At 42.7% G+C, this 23,590-nt stretch overlaps 1 protein-coding gene across 2 annotated transcripts in view; it reads left to right on the forward strand.

The window, feature by feature from the left end:
• Positions 1 to 1,939: 1,939 nt before the first annotated feature.
• The window catches only part of LOC122666944 (lysine-specific demethylase JMJ18-like), a 31,728-nt gene continuing 10,077 nt past the window's right edge, over positions 1,940 to 23,590 (forward strand). The window contains exons 1-7 of one of the 2 annotated variants that reach the window (XM_043863073.1): positions 1,940 to 2,736; positions 2,862 to 3,163; positions 3,287 to 3,358; positions 3,460 to 3,537; positions 3,688 to 4,215; positions 4,326 to 4,538; positions 4,891 to 5,052. In XM_043863073.1, coding sequence (XP_043719008.1) covers positions 2,867 to 3,163; positions 3,287 to 3,358; positions 3,460 to 3,537; positions 3,688 to 4,215; positions 4,326 to 4,538; positions 4,891 to 5,052 — 1,350 coding nt within the window. In that variant the 5' untranslated portion in view covers positions 1,940 to 2,736; positions 2,862 to 2,866. The remainder of the gene's footprint in view (positions 2,737 to 2,861; positions 3,164 to 3,286; positions 3,359 to 3,459; positions 3,538 to 3,687; positions 4,216 to 4,325; positions 4,539 to 4,890; positions 5,053 to 23,590) is intronic. The other variant, XM_043863080.1, reaches the window with a different exon arrangement.

Here is a 23,590-nt window from a genome sequence, read left to right on the forward strand (position 1 = left end):
TGTATTTCTATGTTTTTTAATTTTTGTTTTATGTTCTTCCCGGATTTAGTTTCTTCCCATTTATTGTTTTTTGGACATGTTTGTTTTCTATACCAAAACGTAAAATAGCTACTGTGGATTCTGAATTACAAATTAGGTAGCACATATAAATCTGCATCCAGAAAGTACTACCTAACAAATCAGATTCAACATTGCGTACTTTTCAAATTTTGATTTTGATTTTGATCAAAATCAATGTCTCATTATTTCAGAAATCATTGGTTAGGGTAGTAAGAATTAGATAGACCAATGATTTTTGAAACAGTCACACATTGATACATAATTGAAGACGTCAACTCGTGTTATTTCATTGCAATTCACAGACTTATTAACACAAACCTAAAATCAAGTTTTTGAAGCTTAAAGTTCTTCTATATCCAAAAAAAAAATGTTAGACCCAACAAAACCTTCATTTTCTGTTAATAGGTTCCAAGAAGAATAAGAATAAGATAGACCAATGATTTTTGAAATAGTCACACATTGATAAATTATATTGAGTTGAGTCAATCACGAAAATGAAATCCTGAGTTGCATGGTAGCCCGTTATATAGCGTGATCTACGAGTAGAGCAGAAAAACTGATCGTACACTACCTGATTTACAACCAACCTGGCATAGAGGATTCTGCAGCCATGATTGATCAATATTGCCATGATTTATCAATGTGTGACTTTTTCAGAAATCATTGGTCTACCTTATTCTTACTCTTCTGGGAACCTATTAACAGAAGTGAAGGTTTTGTTGGGTCTAAGATTTTTTTTTTTAAATATAGAAGAACTTTAAGCTTCAAGAACTTGATTTTAGGTTTGTGTTAATAAGTCTGTGAATTGCAATGAAATAACACGAGTTGACGTCTTCAATTATGTATCAATGTTTGACTGTTTCAGAAATCATTGGTCTTTCTTATTGTTACTACCTAACCAGCAATAAAAAAGACTAATGATTTTTGAAACAGTCACACATTGATTTTGATAATTTGTGATGTTTAATCTGATTTATTAGGTAGTACTTACTGGATGCAGATTTATATGTGCTGGCTAATTTGCAATTCAGAATCTCTAGTAGCTAGTGTTGTCTAGATGGTATTGGTATAGAAAGCAAATATCGGAAGTAGTACTTAATATTATATTAATTTAATGGGCATGGAGGATTCTACAGCCATGATTTATCAATGTGTGACTGTTTCAAAAATTATTGGTCTATCTTATTCTTACTCTTCTACGAACCTATTAATAGAAGTGAAGGTCTTGTTGGGTCTAAGGTTTTTTTTTAATTTTTATTTTTAGAACTTTAAGCTTCAAGAACTTGATTTTAGGTTTGTGTTAATAAGTCTATGAATTAAGATATAAAAAGCATATGCAATGAAATAACACAAGCTGACGTCCTCAATTATGTATGTTATCCGAGGACTGAATGTTGGCTATAGAATGGAATGTTCATTAATGCTATTCCATACTATAATGCAGGTCAAACTTCTATGTTGTTTCTTTTTGAGGGAGTTGTTTTTAAGTTGCCAATCAGGCTAGTAAAGTCTTTGAGTCTGGTTATTACTTAAGGACTCTGAATCTATCTTTTCAAGGATGTTAAAAATGATTTGAACTGATGAAATACACATATTGCATATACCAGATTCATAAACATGGTGGTTAGACTTCTACACAGTGGATTGCTATAGCTAGTAAATCACTTTCATCAGTTAAGTGAATTTATGTGGAATTGAGTAGGTGCTTGGATTCAATAGACATCAAATATGAATCACGAATTTTATGAGATGTAGATCAAGCATAAACAGAATTTAATCTAACGTAGCAACTATGTGCCTGACTAATGAACATACTGGTCAGTGTTTTGTGCTGTCAGTGAACCCTTGGATCAGTAAATATCACCCAAATTAAGCCAGAGAAGGAACAAAAAGAATTGATGTCTGGCCATTTGGGTTCTAGCATAATGTACTAAAGAAACAGAAAAAATCTCTAGACCTTCCCAAAACCAAATGAAACTGTCTGAAATTTATACCTGAGCTGACCTTTATGTGGTCTATCTTATTCCAGGTCTCAAAGTTATTTTAAATGCTGGATTATCTCACATTGTATGAGGCATTGCCTTAAATCATTTTCTTGATTTATCTTCTGAGATGGTCAAGTACCCCTATTCCTTACTGTATGAACACACTTTGGCTGATGGATTTAGCTGTTAGATCTGATTGCATCACTTGCACATTCAAGTTCCTAAGAAATATTGGACAAAGACTGCAGGATCAAGAACCAGCTGTAAATTGTGATGTTACAGATAGGAGGAATTGAGGAGAACGACTAGGGTTGTTGGACCATCTCTTAGCCATCTTGATTTCTTTTTCTAGTCACCAGAATAATTGAAATTTTCTAATTATCCTGATACAATTAATGTATGGATTCACAGATAGAAAATAAGATTTTTCTCATATCATGCTTAAATGTTAAATCATGTTTACTTCTAGGCATGCGCATACAAGACCTGCCTGCTTATAGGGTCATCTTCTTTCCCTAAGATCATTTATTTTTCATTGGCCATTTATTTGGGATATTTCGGATAGGAGCATCTTCTCTAGTAGACTACTAGACTCAACTTATAGCTGCATCTCCTGAGACAACTTTTGAGGCAGTCCAAAGTTGATGGGAAATATCGCATACTCCACACTTCCATATGTTTCCCTGATAAGGTTGATGAATCCTAATACTTTAATGTCTTCTCAGAATGTTAATTTTAAATTGAATACTTTTGTTTTCTAAGCGACAGTTGGATTGATACTTTGTTCTATTTTTTTTTTCCCCTTATGGTTTGCAGTATTAATGGGGACAAAATGCGTAAGTGATAAAATTAGAGAAGGAAAAGTTGAGTTGCCTGTTCCACCTGGTTTTGTGTCCCTTACATCGTTCACCTTAAAGAGGGTAGAAGATAGTGAAGTCACAATGAGTTGCTTGGCCTCTTCCGTTGTGTCTGACCCACAGCTGGCACGGATGGACACCAAAGGTGACATTACTGATGACTTGAAGATCACGAGGACCCTTAGGCATCGGCCATGGATAAACTACAGTCAATTTAATGACAGCTCAGAGGAGGAATCTGACTTTGAACAGTTTGATCAGGTTGATTATCCGTGATGTTATTGTTTCACTAAACCCTGATTTCAGGTGTTAACAGTGGTTACGTTTTAGGATTGCCAGACTAATATATTCCTCACTTGTTATTCATATTTCATTCTAATGCAGAATCACCCTCCAAAACCTGTCCTTCCTAAAGGTGTTATTCGTGGATGTTTAGATTGTAGCAACTGCCAAAAGGTTGGGTTTCTTGATTTTGTGTGCTCCTTGTGTAATATTATAATCTTGAGGACCTTCAGGTCTGCATTTCGTGTAGCTAATATGATATAGTGTATGGACAGGTTATAGCAAGATGGCGTCCTGAAGATGCATGCAGACCTGTTCTCGAGGAGGCACCTGTATTCTACCCAACCGAAGAGGTCTTTCTTTCCACTTGTAATTTTGAATTTTATGTGTTTGAATTGTTTTTTTTTTTTTCCGTCTTCGATCATTATTCCTACTACTACATATAATGCAAGTCTTTAGCTGGAAGGAAAAGATCTTGAAGGAGTTTTGAAACTCTTCTCCAGGAATTTAAAGATACACTAAAGTATATTGCAAGTATACGTTCAACAGCAGAGCCATATGGAATTTGCCGCATTGTTCCCCCTCCTTCCTGGAGACCTCCTTGCCCCCTGAAGGACAAGAATAAATGGGAAGGTTCTAAATTTGTTACCCGTATCCAGAGGGTTGACAAGCTTCAAAATCGGGCTTCAGTGAAAAAGATGTCTAGAGTTTCTGGTAATATGAAGAGAAAAAGGAGAAAATGCATGAAAATGGGGGTGGGTTTTGGGATTGTTAATGGAGATAGCACTAGTCCTGAAAAAGCCAGTTGCTATGAGGCTGAGCGATTTGGTTTTGAACCTGGTCCCCAGTTCACTCTTGAAACTTTTCAGAAATATGCAAATGATTTCAAGGGGCAGTATTTTTGGAAGCATGACATAAATACAAATTCAGGGGACAATCAGCACATGCTTCACAAGCAGAAGGAACCATCTGTTGAAGATATTGAGGGTGAATATTGGCGGCTGGTTGAGAAGCCAACTGAAGAGATTGAGGTATGATAGGAGAGGCTAACAAGACTATTGAGAAATTTTTTCTCCTTTTTTTATTCTAAAGTGTTTTTTTTTTCAGGCAGCTTCTTTATTTTGCTTTTCTGTTTGTGTAGGTTGTATACGGGGCTGATTTGGAAACTGGACTATTTGGCAGTGGGTTCCCAAAGGTGTCCCTTGATTGTGAGGACCAATATTCAAGATCAGGCTGGAACTTGAACAATTTCCCTAGGCTTCCGGGGTCTGTTCTCTCTTTTGAAAGCAGTGATATTTCGGGTGTTCTAGTTCCATGGTTGTACATAGGGATGTGCTTTTCATCATTTTGTTGGGTAAGATCAAAAGACCTTCTGTATTTATTTACTTTAAATAAAGCATGATACTTTTGGTGTTCTAGTCCAGTAGTCTCATGGTTGTATGTAGGAATATGCTTCTCATCATTGTAGATAAGGCTGACAGGCTCTTATCATCCTAAACCCTCCATGGAACGATGGAATTACTGATTGGTTCCTTGATTATTTTTCCACATACCAGAATCTCATGAAATATTTTCCTTGTCAGGATTTGTATGCCATATTGCTTTGGCTGGTACAGATGTTATGTTTTGAAATAAATAAAAGTGGGTGGAGTAGATACTGATGGCTGTTAATATTAATTATCTCTCTGTTTATTTTTGTGAAACAGCATGTTGAGGACCACCACTTGTACTCACTAAATTACATGCATTGGGGTGATCCAAAAATGTGGTATGGTGTGCCAGGAAGAGATGCTCTCAAATTGGAGGCAGCCATGAAGAAGCATTTGCCTGACTTGTTCAAAGAGCAGCCTGACTTGCTCCATAAGCTGGTCAGTAATAATATCATATTTTACTTCCCTGTGACAAGGATGCATCGTTTTATGGACGTTGTGGCCTGTACTGCATTCATTACATGGTGTGCAGAACAGCAACCCTGCCACATGCCTGAGCCAATTTCATTTCTGTCCAGCAACAGTTGTCCATTCATTGTCCTTAACTATTCGTGAACTCCTGGTGCAACTTTTGAGTTTTGATTTCCTAACCCTTGCTATTTAACGTAGTTGACTTCTCGAATTAAATGTAAAGTCATTTATTCAATTTAAACATCAACTTTCCTTTGTGGACCTGGAAACATATTGTTATTGACCAATTAGAATTGTCTCTCAAGGCCTAGGTCTGGTCTAAGGTTAAAAAGGGTGTACCCAGTGCATGAGGCTTCCGCCACTGCAGGGTCTGGGGAGGGTCATAATGTACGCAGCTTTACCCCTGTTTTCACAGAGAGGCTGTTTCCAGACTCGGACCCGTGACCACACGGTCACTGTGGAGCAACCTTTACCGTTGCACCAAGGTCTGGTCTAAGGTTCTATTTCTTTTATCTTTGTTTGGCCTATTTCCTAAGCAGAGGTGGTCTTCTCTATTTTGTTTTTCATGCTTCATCCTGGTCAGACTTTGGAGTTCTGATTTTCTAACCCTAGCTATTTAACATTGTGAAGTTCTCCCATTAAGAGTTCATGCATTATATCTATTTAAACTTCAACTTTCCTTCTTGATCTCCCTCTGTTCCTTCCTCTTAAACAAACCCCGTGTTCTAGGTTCTCTTTATATTATATAGACTTCTGCCCCTTCTCATACATTTGTGTTAAAAAAAAAGAGAATCTGTCCAAGGCAAAGCATGCTTTGCCTTGCACAAAGTCTAACTATTTTTGTGCATCAATTATTTTAAAGGATGGATGAACATTTAGTATTTCTGAGGTTCCATAAAGATAATATTACCCAATTTAAATGAGAAAAATGTTTATTGAATTTTCAATCCTACATCTAGTTGTTCCATTTTGAAGTATGGGATAGAGAACTGCTTGATTGGAAGATCTTAACCATTTGATGAGTAGGCTTCTGTTAGATATATGGCCAGAATACCGTGGGGGTATTCTGGACCTTTTCTTTGTTATTTAATTAGTTTTGTATTATGTGGTTTAGTCCCACATTGCTCATGTACATATTTTACTATTCTATTATTCTTATAAATAAGAAGGTGCTTGGGATGAATTAATCATCCAAGCATAGAGTTCTAATTCAGATCCACTTAACATGGTATCGGAGCTGGTTATGAATTAGAACCATCCACGATTCCCTCCCCTTCTCTAATTCTCGATCTCTCTCCTGTTCTCTTCTCTCCTCTTCTTTCCTCTGTTTTGCATTGTTCTTCTTTGTCCCATAGGGCAGCACTCGATGAGGTGATCTATTGATCCAGCTGCTGCCCTCCTTGTTACCTCACTTCATGATATGAAGAATTGATCGATAAGGTGCTGTCCTCCTTTCTTGCGAATATTGAAGACTTTGACTTTCATTGGACAGATTCACATTATATTACAAGGATTTTGTTCACTATATTGGAGCTTGAGACTGCGGCAGATCAGTATTCCAGCACCTACATCAAGCTACATCAAGTTCTCAAGATCGATATCTCCACTTTCGGGGTTTTTTTCAAAACCCCCGACAATTGTCGATCTGGGGTTCCACTTATCGCTTAATTCTGATTTTTTGAGGAGTGCTTCACATCTGTTCAAGTGTCCTTCGCCCGCAATTTCAGCCTCATACTCATTTTTCAGGCCTCACATCATCTTATCGATTTCAGCAATTTCAGGGTTTTTTCAAAACCCCCGAAAATATCGATCTCAAGGTTTTCCGCTGCTGTTGCTGATTCTTGGAGACACTTATTCCTTCATTATTAGAAGGCTTTCATCCTTGTTTCAGCCCTTAACTTGGAGGTGTTCTTGGTTTTCTCTTCACAACAGCCCTCTTCTCCGATTTGGGATTCTTCACTGCTCCATGGGTGACTCGTGGATTCGACCGCTACTTATGTTGGTGATGGAAAAAGAAACCGTAATATCATACTTTCTCTCCAAATCCAATCAAGTTGGATGGCACCAATTACCTACTTTGGTCTAGGTCCGCCTCCTTCGCTATCACGCCGTGGCCTTATCGGGTCATATTAGGGGATCCACTCTATGCCTACTGAGGTTGGGGCTGCTCAAGACAAGGGCTTGCCAACAATGGAGTTCTTATGTCCTACTGATTGGTTCTATGGTTACAGATCTACAACACAATTTTCTTCTCCTCGATACACCTCGTAAATTGGGGTCGCTTGCAAGGAGACTTATGGATGTTTGGCAATGATGCCAGGATATGAAATCAGAAGAAGGTCCTTCTACACTACTCAGGGAAAATTGATACCTCCAAATACTATGCTACTCACAAGCAGCTTTCGGGCAAAGAATTGGACCATTTTTCTCGATTTTCACCCATGTACACCGCAGATATTACTTCTTATAAGCAACACATGGACAAAATCAGGGTTTATGATTTCCTGGCAGGATTAAATGAGTATGATCAGATTCGGGTTCGGGCTCTTTTCCCACACTTGATCAGAGTTCACACTTTGCCCGGCCAGTATTCCATTCAGTAGGTCATCGTGCCTCTCGTGGCTTCCCATCCTGGATCATAGATTCTGGAGCTACATCATCATGACCGGTTCCTCTACCTGCTTCACGATATTCTCCCACTGGGAAAGATAAGGTCAAAGTGGCGATGGGTCCCTTTCTTCAATATCCGGAAAAGGACTCATCAATGCACTTCCTCTCTTCCTCGTCTTCGCTTTTACATATTCCTAATTTTACTACTAACCTTCTTTCCATTAGTAGTATTACTCGTGATCTTAATCGCAAAGTCACTTTTTTCCATCTCATGTGTGTTTCAGATCCGCCTCGGGAAGACGATCGATTGGGTAAAGTGCATGGCGGCTTGTACTGCTGATGACGGCCGCTTTCTCCACCACCATTGCCTTTCTCCGCCGATCGAACTCCTTGGTCTCTTCGAACTTTACCAATGCACTCTCGGTTAGGTCACCCCCTTCGGAATTTTAGCTCATTTATTTCCTCGCTTGTCACCCTACATACTAAGGATGACTTTTTTGTGAGGGTTGTGTTCGCCAAACAGTACACGCTCAAATTATCCTATTTCAAATAAAAGGAGTTCTTCTTGTTTTCATTTGGTACATTCTCGATGTTCGGGCCCTAGTCGCAAGCCCTCTATTTCTCGGTCATCATGGTTTGTCTCTTTTATTGATTGTCATTCTGAACACTGGGTATATCTTTTGCACACTAAAAATCAGGTTTTCTCATGTTTTAAGCATTTTCATAAGATGATTCAAACTCGCCTGTGCTACTCCAAATATTGAGAAGTGATAATGGAACCGAAGCCATCAATCACAATTTCAAACATATTCGCTGATCATGGCATCATTCACCAAACTAGTTGTGTTGATACCCCCGCCTGAACGGTGGGCAGAAAGGAAAAACCGCCATTTGTTGGAAATGGCCCGGCTTGATGTTTGGGAGGAATGTTCCTTCTCAATATTGGGGGATGCGGTTCTCACTACCGCCTATCTCATCAATAGGCTCCCTTCTCGGGTTCTTAATTCCCGTACTCCCTCCCTCCGATATTTTATCGGGCCATTCCTCCTTTATCGTCCCTCCCAAAGTATTTGGGTGTGCGTGTTATGCTAGGGATACCGGATCTCCAGCAAGCTTGAGCCTCGTGGGCTCCGTTGTATTTTCTTGGTTATTCTCCAACCCGAAAGGTTATAAGTGTTACCATCCCCTTCCCGTCGTACTAGTGAGCATGGATGTTGTTTTCCATGAGGCCCTTTCTTATTATTCTTCACCACCTCTTCAAGGGAGAGTTCTAGTGAAGATGTGCCCTTTGAGATTCCTCCACTAGAGGTTCCTCCGTCGCTGTCCAGCCTCCTCCTGACGGCACCCACGGCCGCTCGCCGCTCACCTCGATCGATGCCCAACCTCCTTTGGATGATGTCCAACCTCCTCCCGGCTGTTCCTCCCTCACCTAATGGGAATCCTTTACAGTGGGGAGACCATAGAAAATAGTGTTGTTAATGTTCCTATTCGGGGAGCCGACTCCACCCGCAGAACTATTGGTGCATTTCGTAAGAGAATTGACAATTCCAACATACTCACCTACACAAGGGGCGTAACCAAATAAGGCAACAGTAATCCCCTTTAGCACCAATACCCATCCAATTGCTGCCCGCATCCGCATCCTCCATCTCCCGGTAATCCCTCTTCTTCCGACCACCTATCGCTCACCGCAGCGTACTAGGACTCAGACTTTACATCCCATATCTCGTGTTGTTTCTTATAGCTCTCTTTCTCCATCTTTGTGCTTTCAGATCTTCTCTTTCTTCTGCTTCGATTCCTAAAACTTGGCAGAAGCATCTACAGATGGAAAGTGGAAGGCAGAATGTTGGAAGAAATGAGAGCACTACATAAAAATAATACATGGGAGTCAGGACTCTTCCTCCGGAAAGAAACCATTGGATGTAGATGGGTCTTCGTGGTCAAACAGTAAGGTCGATGGTTCGTGGATCGATATAAGGCACGCCTGGTTGCAAAGGGGTTCACTCAAACTTATGGAGTCGACTATCGGGAGACCTTTGCGACCGTGGCGAAGCTCAACACCGTCCGGGTGCTATTATCTTCAGGCTATAAATCTTGGGTGGGATCTTCAACGTTAGATGTCAAGAATGCCTTCCTCCACGGGAGCTTGAGGAGGAGGTCTATATGGACATTCCACCAGGATTTCTCCGATGATAGGACCAAGGGCAAGGTCTCTGAGATCAAGCGTGCACTTTATGGGCTGAAACATCACCTAGGGCATGGTTTGGCGATTTCACAAGGCTATGATTTCAGCAGTTATAGGCGAGTAATGCTGATCACACTTTGTTTATCGAGTTGGTGACAAGGTAACTCTTCTCATAGTCTATGTGGATGATATTGTGGTCACGGTAATGATGGTGATGCTATCGTGGATTGAAGCTCCTCCTCGCCGTGAGTTTGAGGTCAAAGATCTTGGTCCTCCGAAATATTTTCTAGGGATAGAAGTTGCTCGCTTCTTCAAAGGGCATCTTTCTTTCTCAAAGAAAATATGTCCTTGATCTATCGATCGACATAGGCTGCTAGGTGTCATCCTTCGATACTCTATGGAAGCTACTACAAAACTTAGGGAGAAAGAGGTGAGCTTGACAAGGGTATTTATCGGTTAGTGGGCAAGTAAATCTACCTTTCTCACACACGACCGACATTGCAGCTTCTGTGAGTTTGGTGAGCCAGTTCACGCATGATCCCTATTCCTCTCATATGGATGCAAATCAGTCGTATTTTGAGGTATTTGAAGTCCTGCTCCAGAAAGGGAATCCTTCTATCTCCCACGGGTCACCTTAAGATTGAAGCCTATACGATGCCGATTGGGCTGGTTCTCCCGACAGAAATCTATCTCTGCTTCTTGTTCCTTTGTTGGTGGGAACCTTGTCACATGGTGTAGCAAGAAGCGAATGTTGTGGCCAGTCCAAAGGTCTGAAGCCGAGTTTCGTGCGATGGCCCAAGGAATTTGTGAACTTCGTGGCTTAGAGGATTATTACAGGATATCGGTGTTGCTGTCCATCTTCCCATGATGCTTTATTGTGACAATAAAGCAGCCATTAGCATTGCTCATAACCCCGTCAGATGATCGTACTAAACACGCGGAGGTTGACCGACATTTCATCAAGGAGAAGCTTGAGGCCGGCCTCATTTGTGTTCCTTTTGTGAAGTCCTCGATCAACTGGCTGATGTGTTCACTAAGGGACTGAGTAGCAAGCTGTTTCATCCTATCTTAGTCAAGTTGGGCATGCATGATATATATGCTCCAACTGAGGGGGAGTGTTAGATATATGGCCAGAATACCGTGGGGTATTCGGACCTTTTCTTTGTTATTTAATTAGTTTTGTATTATGTGGTTTAGTCCCACATTGCTCATGTACATATTTTACTATTCTATTATTCTTATAAATAAGAAGGTGCTTGGGATGAATTAATCATCCAAGCATAGAGTTCTAATTCAGATCCACTTAACAGCTTCTTTCTAAAATCTGTTGGCAGTGTATTTTTTGTCATCGAAAGCGTTCCAATTGGGTAATCTTTGGTTTAGAAGATGTCTTGTTTGGTAGACAACGTTGTGTTGGGTTTGGTGGCTTCTATCTAGACCGGTTGATGGGTTGGTTCAGTGGTCTAGTTTTTGGTTGTCCATTTGAATGGAGGTGAAGAGTCTTCAAGTGGAAGAGTGGAGTCTTCCAAGGGAGTGGAAGTTGTTGGTGGTTGAAGATATTAAGGAAGGTGGATTCTTTCAAGAGGCACTTTGGAAGAAGTGTGTAGTGGGTTTTATCTAATAAGAAGAAAGAGAGTGAAAAACAAGAAGAAGAAGAATGAGAAGCAGGAAGAGGAGAGGCACCAAGAGAGAAAGAGAGAAAGAGAAAAAAAGAGGTGGGTGAGTGACTAAGTGAGAAAAGGGAAGATAGAAAGCATGTACAAGGGACTTGGGTTTGTGAGACAAATTGCATGGTTGTACTACTAATTTTTTCTCTTGTTCTTAGTGGAAGATCGAATCATTCTGTGGATGTAGGTGGTATTGCCAAACCACATAAATCTCTTGTCTCTTGTGCGATTGTTTGTTTTCTTTTCTTTTGTTCTTGTTGATCTTGCACATACCGTTTTTGTGTGTTGCTCACATTGCGAAGAGAAAGTTGGAAAAGTTGTTTCCCAACCCCAACACATTGGTAGAATGGGTACCAAAAAAAATATACTGTCACTGGAAGTGCCTAATGACACCTTAAAAGAATATATCAAGAGAAGGGGGAGTTTTCTTTTCGTTTTTCTTTGAGGTTCAAAGTGATGTTTTTTCAGGACCTTTTCCATCACTTAATGAAAATCATGAAATGAGGGAAAGCAAGAGGGATGAAGCTGCGCAGACGGATATTCAGTGATTGAGATATGCGATTTCCCCCAATTGATTACCCTTACCCACAGTGACTGGCATGGCAGTAAAGAATGAAGGAAAAAAAATTGTAAGGTCTTATAACAAAACCAAAATTAGAAATTTAGGGGAAACAAAATATAAATAGTAATCTGAAACTTGGTCAAATTATAGCACTTGAACTCCTAACAGAAACTCTGAAAAACCAGATTCGAAAGCTGGGGAGAAAGCAGTTATTAATTTATTAAAGGTGACTGGAAAACAGCAACAGAAACTAAGGACCTTTTTTTTTTTTGGGTGAGTAAATATGTATTACCATACCCCAGGAGGGGGCAGGAAAGAGGAAAGAATATACAAGGGAGAGGGAGGTAGGGGGGGGGGGGAGAAACAAACCAACCTACGCAGAGGTGGACGAAAAAAGAGAGGACAGATCAAGGCCCCAATAGACGGCAATGTGCCTATTCCTAGGGGTGTCGTTGACAGCACGAAGATGGGCACAGCTGAGCTTGGAAGAGACTTCAAAGGAGATGGCTTTCCAAATCAGATCGAAAGATCGAGAGTTGGAAGTCCATCTCCTAAGTCATCGCATATCGAGGACCCAGAGAAGGAGTTAGCCACCCAAAGCCATTCTCTGTCGAAGTGGAGGGGTCTCCTGTTGCGGTGCCAAATGGAGGAAAGGGCTTTTTTTCCAAATGGTAGAGGTAAAGGGGCAGTCAAAGAAGAGGTGGGGGATGTCCTCAAGACCATTCCAGCAAAGGGAGCAGGTAGGGGAAACAGGGATGTGACGGTGAATGAGGAAGGCTTGGGTGGGAAGACAAAGGCAAAGGGATCTCCAGGTAGTGATACTGTGGCGGGGTATGTGGCCTTTGAACCAGACTAGGTTGTGCCAGGGTACAATTGGGGCGGTGGTTCAAACAAAGTTCCAGGCTGAACTGGTGCTGAAGAGGCCATTGGGGGGGGCAACCAAAGGATACTGTTCTTGTGGAGGGGGGGAATGGGGGAGGGGGGAGAGCAAGTCAAATCCAAGAGACAATGGAGGGATTGAGATGAGGGGGGAGGGACCAGGATCCAGAGGAAATGAGTCAGGAGGGAGGGCATTTTTTGGAAGACCAGAAGAGTAGATCGACCTGGGGCCAAGGACACAGAAAAGGATTCCAAGGGGGTGCCAAGGGTCGAGCCAGAGGGAGGTGGAGGAGCCACGAGCAATGGAGGAAGAGATTCCACGGAGGGCAAGGGGGCGGAGGGCAAGGATCTTTCTCCAAATCCAGGAGGCATCAGAGGGGGTGGGGACAGTCCAAAAGGAGTCGGACTTGAGAAGGTGAGAGTAGACCCAGTTAACCCAGATGGAATCATGACGGGAGGAGATTTTCCAGATCAGCTTAAGAATACCAGCAGTATTGGAGTCCTTAATACGCCGGATCCCAAGACCACCCTTGGAGTTTGGAAGGCCGATTGACTTCCAGCTAACAGGATGGAGGAATCTAGAAGCGTCAGTCCCTTTCCAGAGGAAAGCACAGAAGAGGCGCTCCATCACCTTTATGATGGCTTTGGGTAATCCGAAAATCCCACTCCAGTAGATGTAAGAAGCTTGGAGGATAGAGCGGATGCAAACAAGGCGGCCAGCGTAGGAAAGGAGTTTGCTTTTCCAGAGCTGGAGGTGCTTGCGGATGTTATTCAACATAGGAGCGCAATGGTGATTGGAGAGTCTGGCTGGAATGAGAGGAAGGCGAAGGTATTTAACTGGGAGGGAGCCAATGGAGAAACCAATCAGGTGCAGAGGGGAGTCTCTATCCTGATCGGAAATACCAGAGAGGAATATTTTGGATTTGAGGAGATTAATGCGAAGGCCCGAGAGGGTCTCAAAGAGGTGGAGGGTATCCATAATAGCGGAGATGGAAGAGTGAGAGGCCTTAGAGAAGATCATCAGATCGTTTGCAAAAGCGAGATGGGTAAGGTTGATATGCTTACATTTAGGAATGGGAGAGATGAGATGGAGATCAATCTTGGATTGGAGGCTACGGGAGAGGACATCCAGAGCGACGGAGAAAAGGAAGGGGGAGAGGGGGCAGCCTTGGTGGATGCCCACTTTAGAATGGAAGAATCCTGCTGGAGAACCATTGACAAGAACGGAGAAGGAGGGGGAGGAAATGCAAGCATGAATCCAGCAAACGAAGGCTTGGGGGGAAGCCCATTTGAGAGAGCACTCCGCAGATGAAGTCCCAACGAAGGGAGTCAAAAGCTTTGTGAAGGTCAATTTTCATAAGGGCAGCCGAAGAGTGGGATTTGCGGTCAAAACCCCGCATAATTTCAGAACAAAGGATAATGTTATCCGCAATGCTTCGCTCTGAAGTGAAGGCGGATTGGTTGGGACTGACTAGAGAGGGGATCACAGCCTTGATTCTGTTGGCAAGGATTTTGGCAATGAATTTGTAGATGAGGTTGCAGAGGGAGATAGGCCTAAAGTCCGAGAGAGAGGTGGCTCCCTCTTTTTTAGGGATGAGGCAGATGAAGGTCTGATTGACTTGGGCCAGCTGACTAGGCTTGAAAAAGAAGTTGCGAATGGCTTTGAAGAGGTCCCCTTTGATGGAATCCCAACAGCTTAGGAAGAATCTCATACTGAACCCATCCGGACTGGGAGCTTTATTGGATTTATAGGAGTGAATTGCCTTGGAGATCTCATCATCAGAGGGAATACTAATGAGGGATTCCGCAACAAGGGGAGGGAGGAACTTGTTGATGAGATCAGGGGGGATAGGGGGGCAGTAAGGGGGGATTAAACAAGTCGGAGAAGAAAGAGATGGAAGCAGATTTGATGTCATGAATTGAGGTAAGGGGGGAGCCATCAAAGGAGTGCAGGAGGGTGATGGAATTAGAGTTGAGTCTAGCTTTCAGAGACCGGTGAAAGTAAGCTGAATTTGAGTCACTCAGCTCTAACCACTTGATGCGTGATTTTTGGCCCAAGAAGCTTTCCTCCAGGGAGGAGAGAGAATGCAACTCTTCAGATAGGAGTTTTTCCTCAGAAGCAAGAATAGAATTGAGAGGGTCAGATTGAAGTCTGGACTGAACGGAGGAGAGGTTGGATTTGCAGGAGGAGAGCCTAGAATTGATGTTACCAAAGGTGGAGAGATTCCAGCTCTTGAGGGCAGCTTTGGTGTTCCGGAGCTTCTTGGCTAGGGCAATGAGGGGGAGAGAGGGGGAGGAGACTGGGGTGCGCCAGGCCTTAAGGACGGTGGGAAGGAATAGATGGTGGGAGGTCCACATGTCAAAGAATTTGAAAGGCTTAGGGCTGAAGGAGGAATAGGGTTGGATAAGGATGTGACAGGGGCAATGATCAGAGAGACCCTAAAGGAGGAAGTTGGCAAGAGAGTGGGGGAAGGAGGAGAGCCAAGCCTCCTTAGAGAGGAAACGATCAAGCTTGCAGGCGATGCGATCAGGGCCAATGCGACGGTTGTTCCAAGTAAGGGGGGAATCAGTCCAGCGAAGGTCCTCAATGCCTAGATCTTCTAAGCACTCGTTAAAAGCAAGGACGGAGGATGAGTCAATAGGTCTGCCACCCAATTTCTCATCTTGGGATCGCACCACATTGAAGTCACCGCCTAAACCCCAAGGAATGGAATCCATGGAGGTTTTGAGGAGGGTGAGATCATGCCAAAGAGAAGTACGGTCAGCAGCTTGGTTGTAGGCATAGACAACCGACAGAAAGAAAGTGGAATGGGAGTTGGGAATTGAAAGGCTGAGGTGGAGGAACTGGGAAGAGGAATGGGAGAGAGAGATGTTGATTTTGGATGGGTCTCAGAGGAACCAAATCCGACCGTTAGGGGAATGATTGTAATTAGAGAGAAGGGACTAGGAGGGGGCAATAGAGGCAGCAATGCGGGAGGCATTATCTTACAGAATACAGGTTTCAAGAAGGGCACAAAAAGAAGAATGGGTGGATTTGATGAGGGATCTAATGTCCTGGTGTTTGGCCAGGGAGTTGAGACCCTTGACATTCCAAATGAAGCCTACAGACATGACAACTAGAGAGGGAGTAGCAGTGTGCGCATCGGAGGGGTGCTTTGGTAGCGACGACGAAAGAAGAAATAGCTGGGTTGCGGACAAGAGGCGTGCCGGGGGGGAAAGTCCGAGAGGGAAGGGGAGGAGATGGATTGGGAAGGGGGGTTGGGGAATAGCTTGTGATAGAGATGGGCTGGGGGGTTGAATGATGGGCAGGTTATAGGTAAAGTAGGATGGGCTTGGGCTGGGGGGGAGAGGGTTAAGAGGGGCTGGGTTAAGAGGGGGGCAGTAGGTTGGGCCAGGCTGCTGGGCCAGAGATGGAGAGAGGACTGGGCCGGGGCCTGGGCTAGGGGGGGGGGGGGAAGGGATGGACCACAGGGCTGGGCCTGGGATAAAAGGGGGGTCATGGGCTTTGGGGGAGGGCCCAATAGGTCTGGAATTGGGTTTAAGAATAAAGCCGTTGACGTTAGAAGAGGGTGATGGTAAAGGCCAGGGGGGGTAAAACAGGTAATGAAGTGGTTAAAAGGGGGGGGGTAAAAAGGGAAAACCAGGTTGTAAAGTAAGCGTAGAAGGGGGCAAAAGGGGGGGGGGGGGAGGTCCAAAATGGAAATGGTTGCAGACGGTGAGGTCGAAGAAGAAAGGGGGGAAACGAGAGAATGGAAAGTGCAGGCCTTCGTCAGGGTCTCGACAGAAACAACTGCAGAAGGATCAAGCTGGTGAGTGGAACTGCTAGGCGACCCAGAGGGGATAGGTGAGAAAACAGTTTCTCTTCCAAGCTCAGGGGTGGTATCAGTAGGCAGTTGCAGGGATGTCAACGGAGCCATGTCAGGAGATGCTCCAATGACAAAATTCTCTTCAGCCAAATTAGTAAACTAAGGACCTGTTACAATATGCCAAGTTAGTAAACTGGATTTCTTGGACTTCAGAACCACAAATCAGAGCACCCAAGCATGAGTTGACAAAGTAGGGCTAACCGGCTAAGAACATAGAATTCTGGAAAAATTATAAAGCCAAGAAAACTTGATCAAAAAATGACTTACCAGTTGCAGAGAACAATAAAAAATAAAAACTAAGAACCAATGGAGAAGAAGAGGAAGAAGAAAGAGAGAAAGGGATATGCTGGTCTCCCACCACTAGAAGATGGCCTATGACCAATCTCTACCTTGGAATCTCACCAAGGTTTGGTTTCTCTCGCAGCATGGGTGTCTCTCACACTCACACATGCACACAACATTCAAAGGGTTGCTGTCAAAATCATGGGAGCCTAGAAACTGCCTCTTCCTTTACTTATAAATTGCCTTGTTACAAAAATAGAAACTCTCTTTGGCTAATGAAGAGAATTACAAATAGCAACTAAATAGAACTTACAAGGAAATAGAAACTCAAAATATAGAAACCTAATATTCTTAATGACTAAGAAACAGAAAATAACTACTTGATCCCGTATAAGACTTAAATCCCCACTATTTTGGCTTATAGAATTGGCCCATTACAAAGGTAACCCAAAATATCAATCGCATGACCTATACAACCCATTAGACACTTAAAATTACACATATTAGTCCATTCTTGGTCTAGTTTGATGGTCTGGTTTGTTGTTGGCTTTCTTGTTCTTCTAAACACATCAATCTGCCAGATAAATTATCCCCTATGAGAAACATTCAGCATGCTATTGACCTAGTACCAGGATTTGTGTTGCCCAATCTACCCACTTATAGTCTTAGCCCCCACCGAGCATGCCAAGCTGAAGAGGCAAGTGGACGAGCTACTGAGAAAGGGGTTCATCCAAGAAAGCATGAATGAATGCATTGTACCAACCTTGCTCACGCTGAAGGATGGGTCATGGCACATATGCATCGATATCTAGCAATCAATAAAATCACCGTGAAATACAGATTTTCTATTGCTTGACTTAATGATTTGCAGGACATGTAGATGGGAGTGACAATCTTTTCCACAATAAATCTCAATAGTGGCTACTACTATATTCGCATTCATCTTGGAGATGAATGGAAGACGGCCTTCAAGATAAAGGATAGATTGTATGAGGGGAAGGTGCCATTTGCCCTTACTAATGCCCCTAGCAACTTCATGAGAGTTATGACGCAGGTATTGCGTCCCTTCATTGGCAAGTTTCTTGTTTATTTTGATTTACAACATGGAAAAAGAGGGTTCTTGACCACTTGAGGCCGTGTGATGCAGGTACTACGAGCTGAAAAGCTCTACATCCACCTCAAAAAGTGTTTGGTCATGTTACCCAAGGTTGTCTAACTTAGTTTTATTGTATCGTCCAGGGGCATAGAAGTTGATTCTGAGAAGGTCCCAAGCATTGTTAATTTGGCCTATACGAAAGACCCTCACCGAAGTTTGGAGTTTTCACGGCCTCATATCTTTCTAATGACGATTTATTAGAGGATTCGGTTTTATCATGGCACCCATCACTGAGTGTATGATGTAGAGGAAGGGCAAGTTTGAGTGGATTCCATTCGGTACCAAGCCTTCAGACTTATTAAGTGGAAGATGTCCGAAGCAAGGTTCGAGAACTTGCGAGATCTCGCCGAGTTTCTCGGATTTTCGAAATCTCGAGACGAGATTGCCTGCGAGTCTCAAAAGTGCAATATCTCGGCGAGATCTCGCCGAGATCTCGGATCTCGGTTGGATCTCGGTTTCGACCCATTATTTTAACCCACCTACCACTTAAATACCTTACCTAATTGGACAAAACTCGACATATCTCGGCGAGATCTCGGATCTCGGGTCCAGATCTCGGGTTGACCCAAAGTTGAGGCTTCGAGTTGAAAAAAAAAAAATGCACCAACTCGGCGAGATCTTGATTCGTCTCGGTTTTCTAAGAGTCGAGTTGGCACCGAGACCCGAGTTTTAGTACCTTGGTCCGAAGTTCCAGTATTGCAGCTACCAGATTTTGATTGCATGTTTGAAGTTGCAACAGATGCTTCTCACGTTGGCATTGGTGGTGTCCTTGTGCAAATGAGGCCACCCCATCGCCTTTAATAGTGAAAGTTGGACAATGCAAAGTATCAATGCTCTACCTATGGCCTTGAGCTATATACTGTAGTACAATTACTCACCATACTTTTGAGAGTGCAAGTAATTGAGTGCCTCATGATCATAGAAGAATATGAATTCTTTACTGGTTAAAATTTTGATCGGCTACAAATTTTCGGTGGAGGGTTTTGAGGCTTAAATGGTCAAATTAGGTCTTGAAACATCTAGGAAACTCTATTGTAGGCCCTCTAAACATGGTGGAACTGTAGGATTTAAAAAAAAAACACCCAAAATGTAGTTTCACTTCAGACCCTAGTTTGGTGGTTATTAACAATATGATGCTGCTGTATACAACAACTACTCAGCCTTATCCCAACTAAATATGGTTGGATATATGGATCCTTGCCCTACAATCAACTCTATTCGAGGTCATACTTGATACAAGGCCTAAGCTATGCATACCTTTTCTCACCACTTTTCCTAAGGTTATTTTAGTTCTATCCCTGACTCTCTTAGTTCCTTCAATCTAAATCAAATCACTCCTCCGTACTGGTGCATCCAAAGGCCTCCATTGAACATGGCCATGCCACCTCAAATGACTTTCTCGTAGCTTATCATGTATCGGAGCTACTCCCAAATCAGCTCTATTATGATCATTCCTTACTTCATCCTTCCCAGCTTTGCTACTCATCCAGCTCAACATTCTCATCTCCGCTACAGTGAGTTTATTTATATGATGTTTCTTAACTGCCCAACATTTCGCACCATACATTATAGTCGGTCATATGACTGTCCTATAAAATTTCCTTTTAAGTTTTAAAGGAATACACCGATCGCACAACACTTTGGATGCACCTCTCCACTTCATCCATCCTATTTTAATTCTCTGTGAAACATCACCCTCCCTCTAATAAAGTTTCCCCACCTCATTATCCGTCCTAGTGTAACCAAAGTTATACACCATTTACTTCGCCTTCGTTCTACATATCTTAAAACCTTTTGATTCCAAGGTTGATCTCCATAACACCAACTTGGCGTTAATCCTTGCTTTTATCTCATCCACCAAAACAATATCATCAGCAAAAAACATACACCAAGGAACCTCATCTTGAATGTCTCTGGTTAAATCATCCATGATGAACGTAAACAAATAAGGGCTTAAAGCTGATCCTTGACGTAACCCAATTGTAATTGGGAATTCAATACCTTGACCCCCCACAGTTCTTGTACTTGTCACATATTTAAATATGTCCACATATTTACTTGAAACACTTCTCTTCTCTAGTACTTACCAGATTAAATCTCTAGGGAGTCTGTCATAAGCTTTTCCTAGGTCAATAAAGACCATATGGAGATCCTTTTTGCAATCTCTAAATCTTCCCATGAGTCTCTTAAGTAAATGGCTTTTGTTTTGGATTTTCTTGACATAAAACCAAATTGGTTCTTCATAATAGTAGTTTCTTGGATCCCTCCTGAGTCTGATAGAGATGCTCTCCTGAGTCTGACTGACTTCTCCCTTGGATCCCTTCCTGTCAAGTACCTGGGCCTTCCCCTCATCCCTTAATGTAGTCCTAGATAAGAATAACTCCCACTAGAAACCAGTGGATCAGGATCTCTAACAGTGTTGGCCGATTGGAGCAGGATGGGGTAATGTAGGGTAAAACTAGGGTTAGGGTGAGGTAATGACAATAGGGTTTATATGATTTTGTAGGGCAGGTCTAGGGGGTTATTATTGTATAAAAAAAACAGGGTTTAGATAGGTTTGAAAATTCTGCAAAATTAGGGCACAATTAACCTATCGATCTCTGGGTTTTGGGTTTTAGAACTTAGGCTGGAACTAGGGTTTAGACTAAGAATTAAAGCAAGGGAATAAGATCGAGTTCTATACTGATGGAGAACAGTACTCGACCAAAGTATGAAGCTGTAATAATGGTTGGAAGTGAAGGATCTGAAAATTAGGGTTTTGGGGAAATTAATGAAGGGTGGGGAATTAGGGTTTCTAAAGATGGTTTAGGCCAGGGGATAGGGTTGAGTGTAAGAGCTGAGGAGAGGGAGCTGTGACCTGATTTTGATGAGATTCTAATGAAGGATTGAAGCTGGACAGGTTCTAGATGAGTTAGTTTAAGGGAATTCAAATAAAATAAAGGGGATCGATTGGGGGTGGGGGAATTAGAGGATTAGGAGAAGATGAATGGGGATGGGGTTTCGAACTTACTTGCAGTTGCAGCAAGTCTTCAATGGAGGCAGCAGCTATGTGTCAGAAGGATAGAACCACCTTCCAGCTGAAGAAGATCCTCCCAACCGTCACGGCGTAAGGAGTCAATTGGATTCCACCAATCCCTTTCCATCTTGAAATCCACAAGGATGCACACACTCACAAGGAGCAAAGGAGCAGCAGCAATGGCAGCCAAGCTAACACGATTTTTTTATTCAATAAACTGTGGGGGAGCCTCCACGATATTCTATTATTTAAAGTATGGCCTTCGGCCGAATCCTACTAAAAATTAACCTCTTCCTTGATAAATCGTGGGAGGGAAGTGATGCAGCCCTGGACCTGGACTATGAAGCTAACAAAGTGGAAGCCGCCACCTCACACCCCAAGGTCCTTCGAAAGTTGGTCCGGGTCAAGGAGAGGCGTGCCAGGCATGGTCAGCCCCTACAGGGATAGTCCATTCACTCCTTATCTTCCCAATATTTTAAGGAAAGAAGTTGCACCTAAAAGAGGGAAGATTTGGACTGATTTGGAGTTCTTAGTTTCTAAATAAATAAAGGATCAATCAGCTAGCTAATATATTGGGCTGATTGAAGAGACGATTGGATTCTTATTTTCTGATTGAGAGTATATTGGGCTGATTGAAGAGAAGATTGGATTCTTATTTTTTGATTGAGAGTATATTGGACTGATTGAAGAGAAGATTGGATTCTTATTTTCTGATTGAGAGTATATTGGGCTGATTGAAGATTGGATTCTTATTTTTCTTTTCTTCCTTACACGTACTCAGCTCTAAACCTATATGTAATCCTCCATGAATGGAGAAAGGTAGTGAAAGTTGAATAAAAATTAAGACTTTAGTCTTGGATCTCATGAAGAGTAACCCCCTGCAAATGTTAGTGCTTGTTTGATTGATCAACTCCGTGACGATCCTATCATTCTCGATTCTCCTGATCCGCAGCTTCCGCTAGGCTGCTCCAGGAAGGAATTAAAACTAAAGCTAATAACTTAAAACAGTAAATTGACCTATCTACCCATAATAACTTAAATTAAAAGACATTTAGCTAAATAACTTAAATTAACCCAATTGAACCAATTGGATGCAACCAATTTTGAACCGGCTCAATTTGAAAACAAAAAATAAACTAAGTATAGAAAATGCTAACAAAGCAACCCTAATCTATGGCTCCCTAACTAAGCCCTAATGTCAGGACTTCTTCTTCTTCTACTTCTTCCTACTTGGTGATGCATCATCCCTGCTTAGCTTTCTAGTCACAATTGTACTCCCATTCTCTACAATATCCGCAAACGGCTTCAGCTCTGGAAAGGAAAACTCCTCTCTTATGCTGGCAGGCTTGAATGCATCAGATCGGTTCTCCAATCTTCTTACATTTATTGGTGTGGCATTTACGATATCCCTAAAGCCACCATCAAAGCCATGGAAAACCTTTTTTGTGCCTTCCTTTGGAAAGGGAAAGAAGTCTCCAAATTCCTTCACCCAATTAGCTGGAAATCCATCTGCCTTCCCAAATTTGCAGGAGGCCTCGGCATTCGCCGCATCCGTTATTCCAACACCGCGGGTATTTTGAAGCACATTTGGAAAATCTCCTCTAGACAGGACTCTATCTGGGTCAATTGGGGCTACTCCCATCTTCTCAAAAAGGACTCCATCTGGATTGTCCCCATCAACTCCGACTCTTCTTGGATCTGGCCCAAGATTCTTCTCCTCTGCCCCCTTGCCCTCATAGCCACCTCTACTGCTATTGCTGACGGATCAACCACTTCCCTTTGGCTTGACTCCTGGTACCCTCTTGGGATTCTCTACAATGTCCTTGGTGCCAGATCGATCTATTCCTCTGGCATCCCCAAATCAGCCCCCCTCTCCCACATCATTTCCCTTGGCTCCTGGTCCCCTCCATCCCCGCACATCCCTATCCTCTCCCAAATCTGGCCGTCCCTCCCCCCCCCCCTCCACCTCTCCCCCCCAGCTTCTACTGATAAGGTTATTGGGCTCCCCTCCTCTAACGGCCTATTCAGCTTTAGATCGGCTTGGAACTTAGTTCGCCACCACAACCCCCATGTCCCTTGGCTCAAACTTGTCTGGTTCAAAGGCCTCATCCCTCGCCATAGCTTCACGGTCTGGAGAATCCTTAGCCTTTGTCTCCCAACCCAAGCCTTCCTTCTCCACCGTAACATTAATGTTCCCCCCTCTTGCATCTTCTGTTGGAATGGTTCTGAGGACATTGCTCACCTTTTCTTTGTCTGCCCATTCACATCTACCATCTGGAAAA

This window comes from Telopea speciosissima, chromosome 1, assembly GCF_018873765.1.
Source record: "Telopea speciosissima isolate NSW1024214 ecotype Mountain lineage chromosome 1, Tspe_v1, whole genome shotgun sequence".
Lineage (NCBI taxonomy): Eukaryota > Viridiplantae > Streptophyta > Magnoliopsida > Proteales > Proteaceae > Telopea > Telopea speciosissima.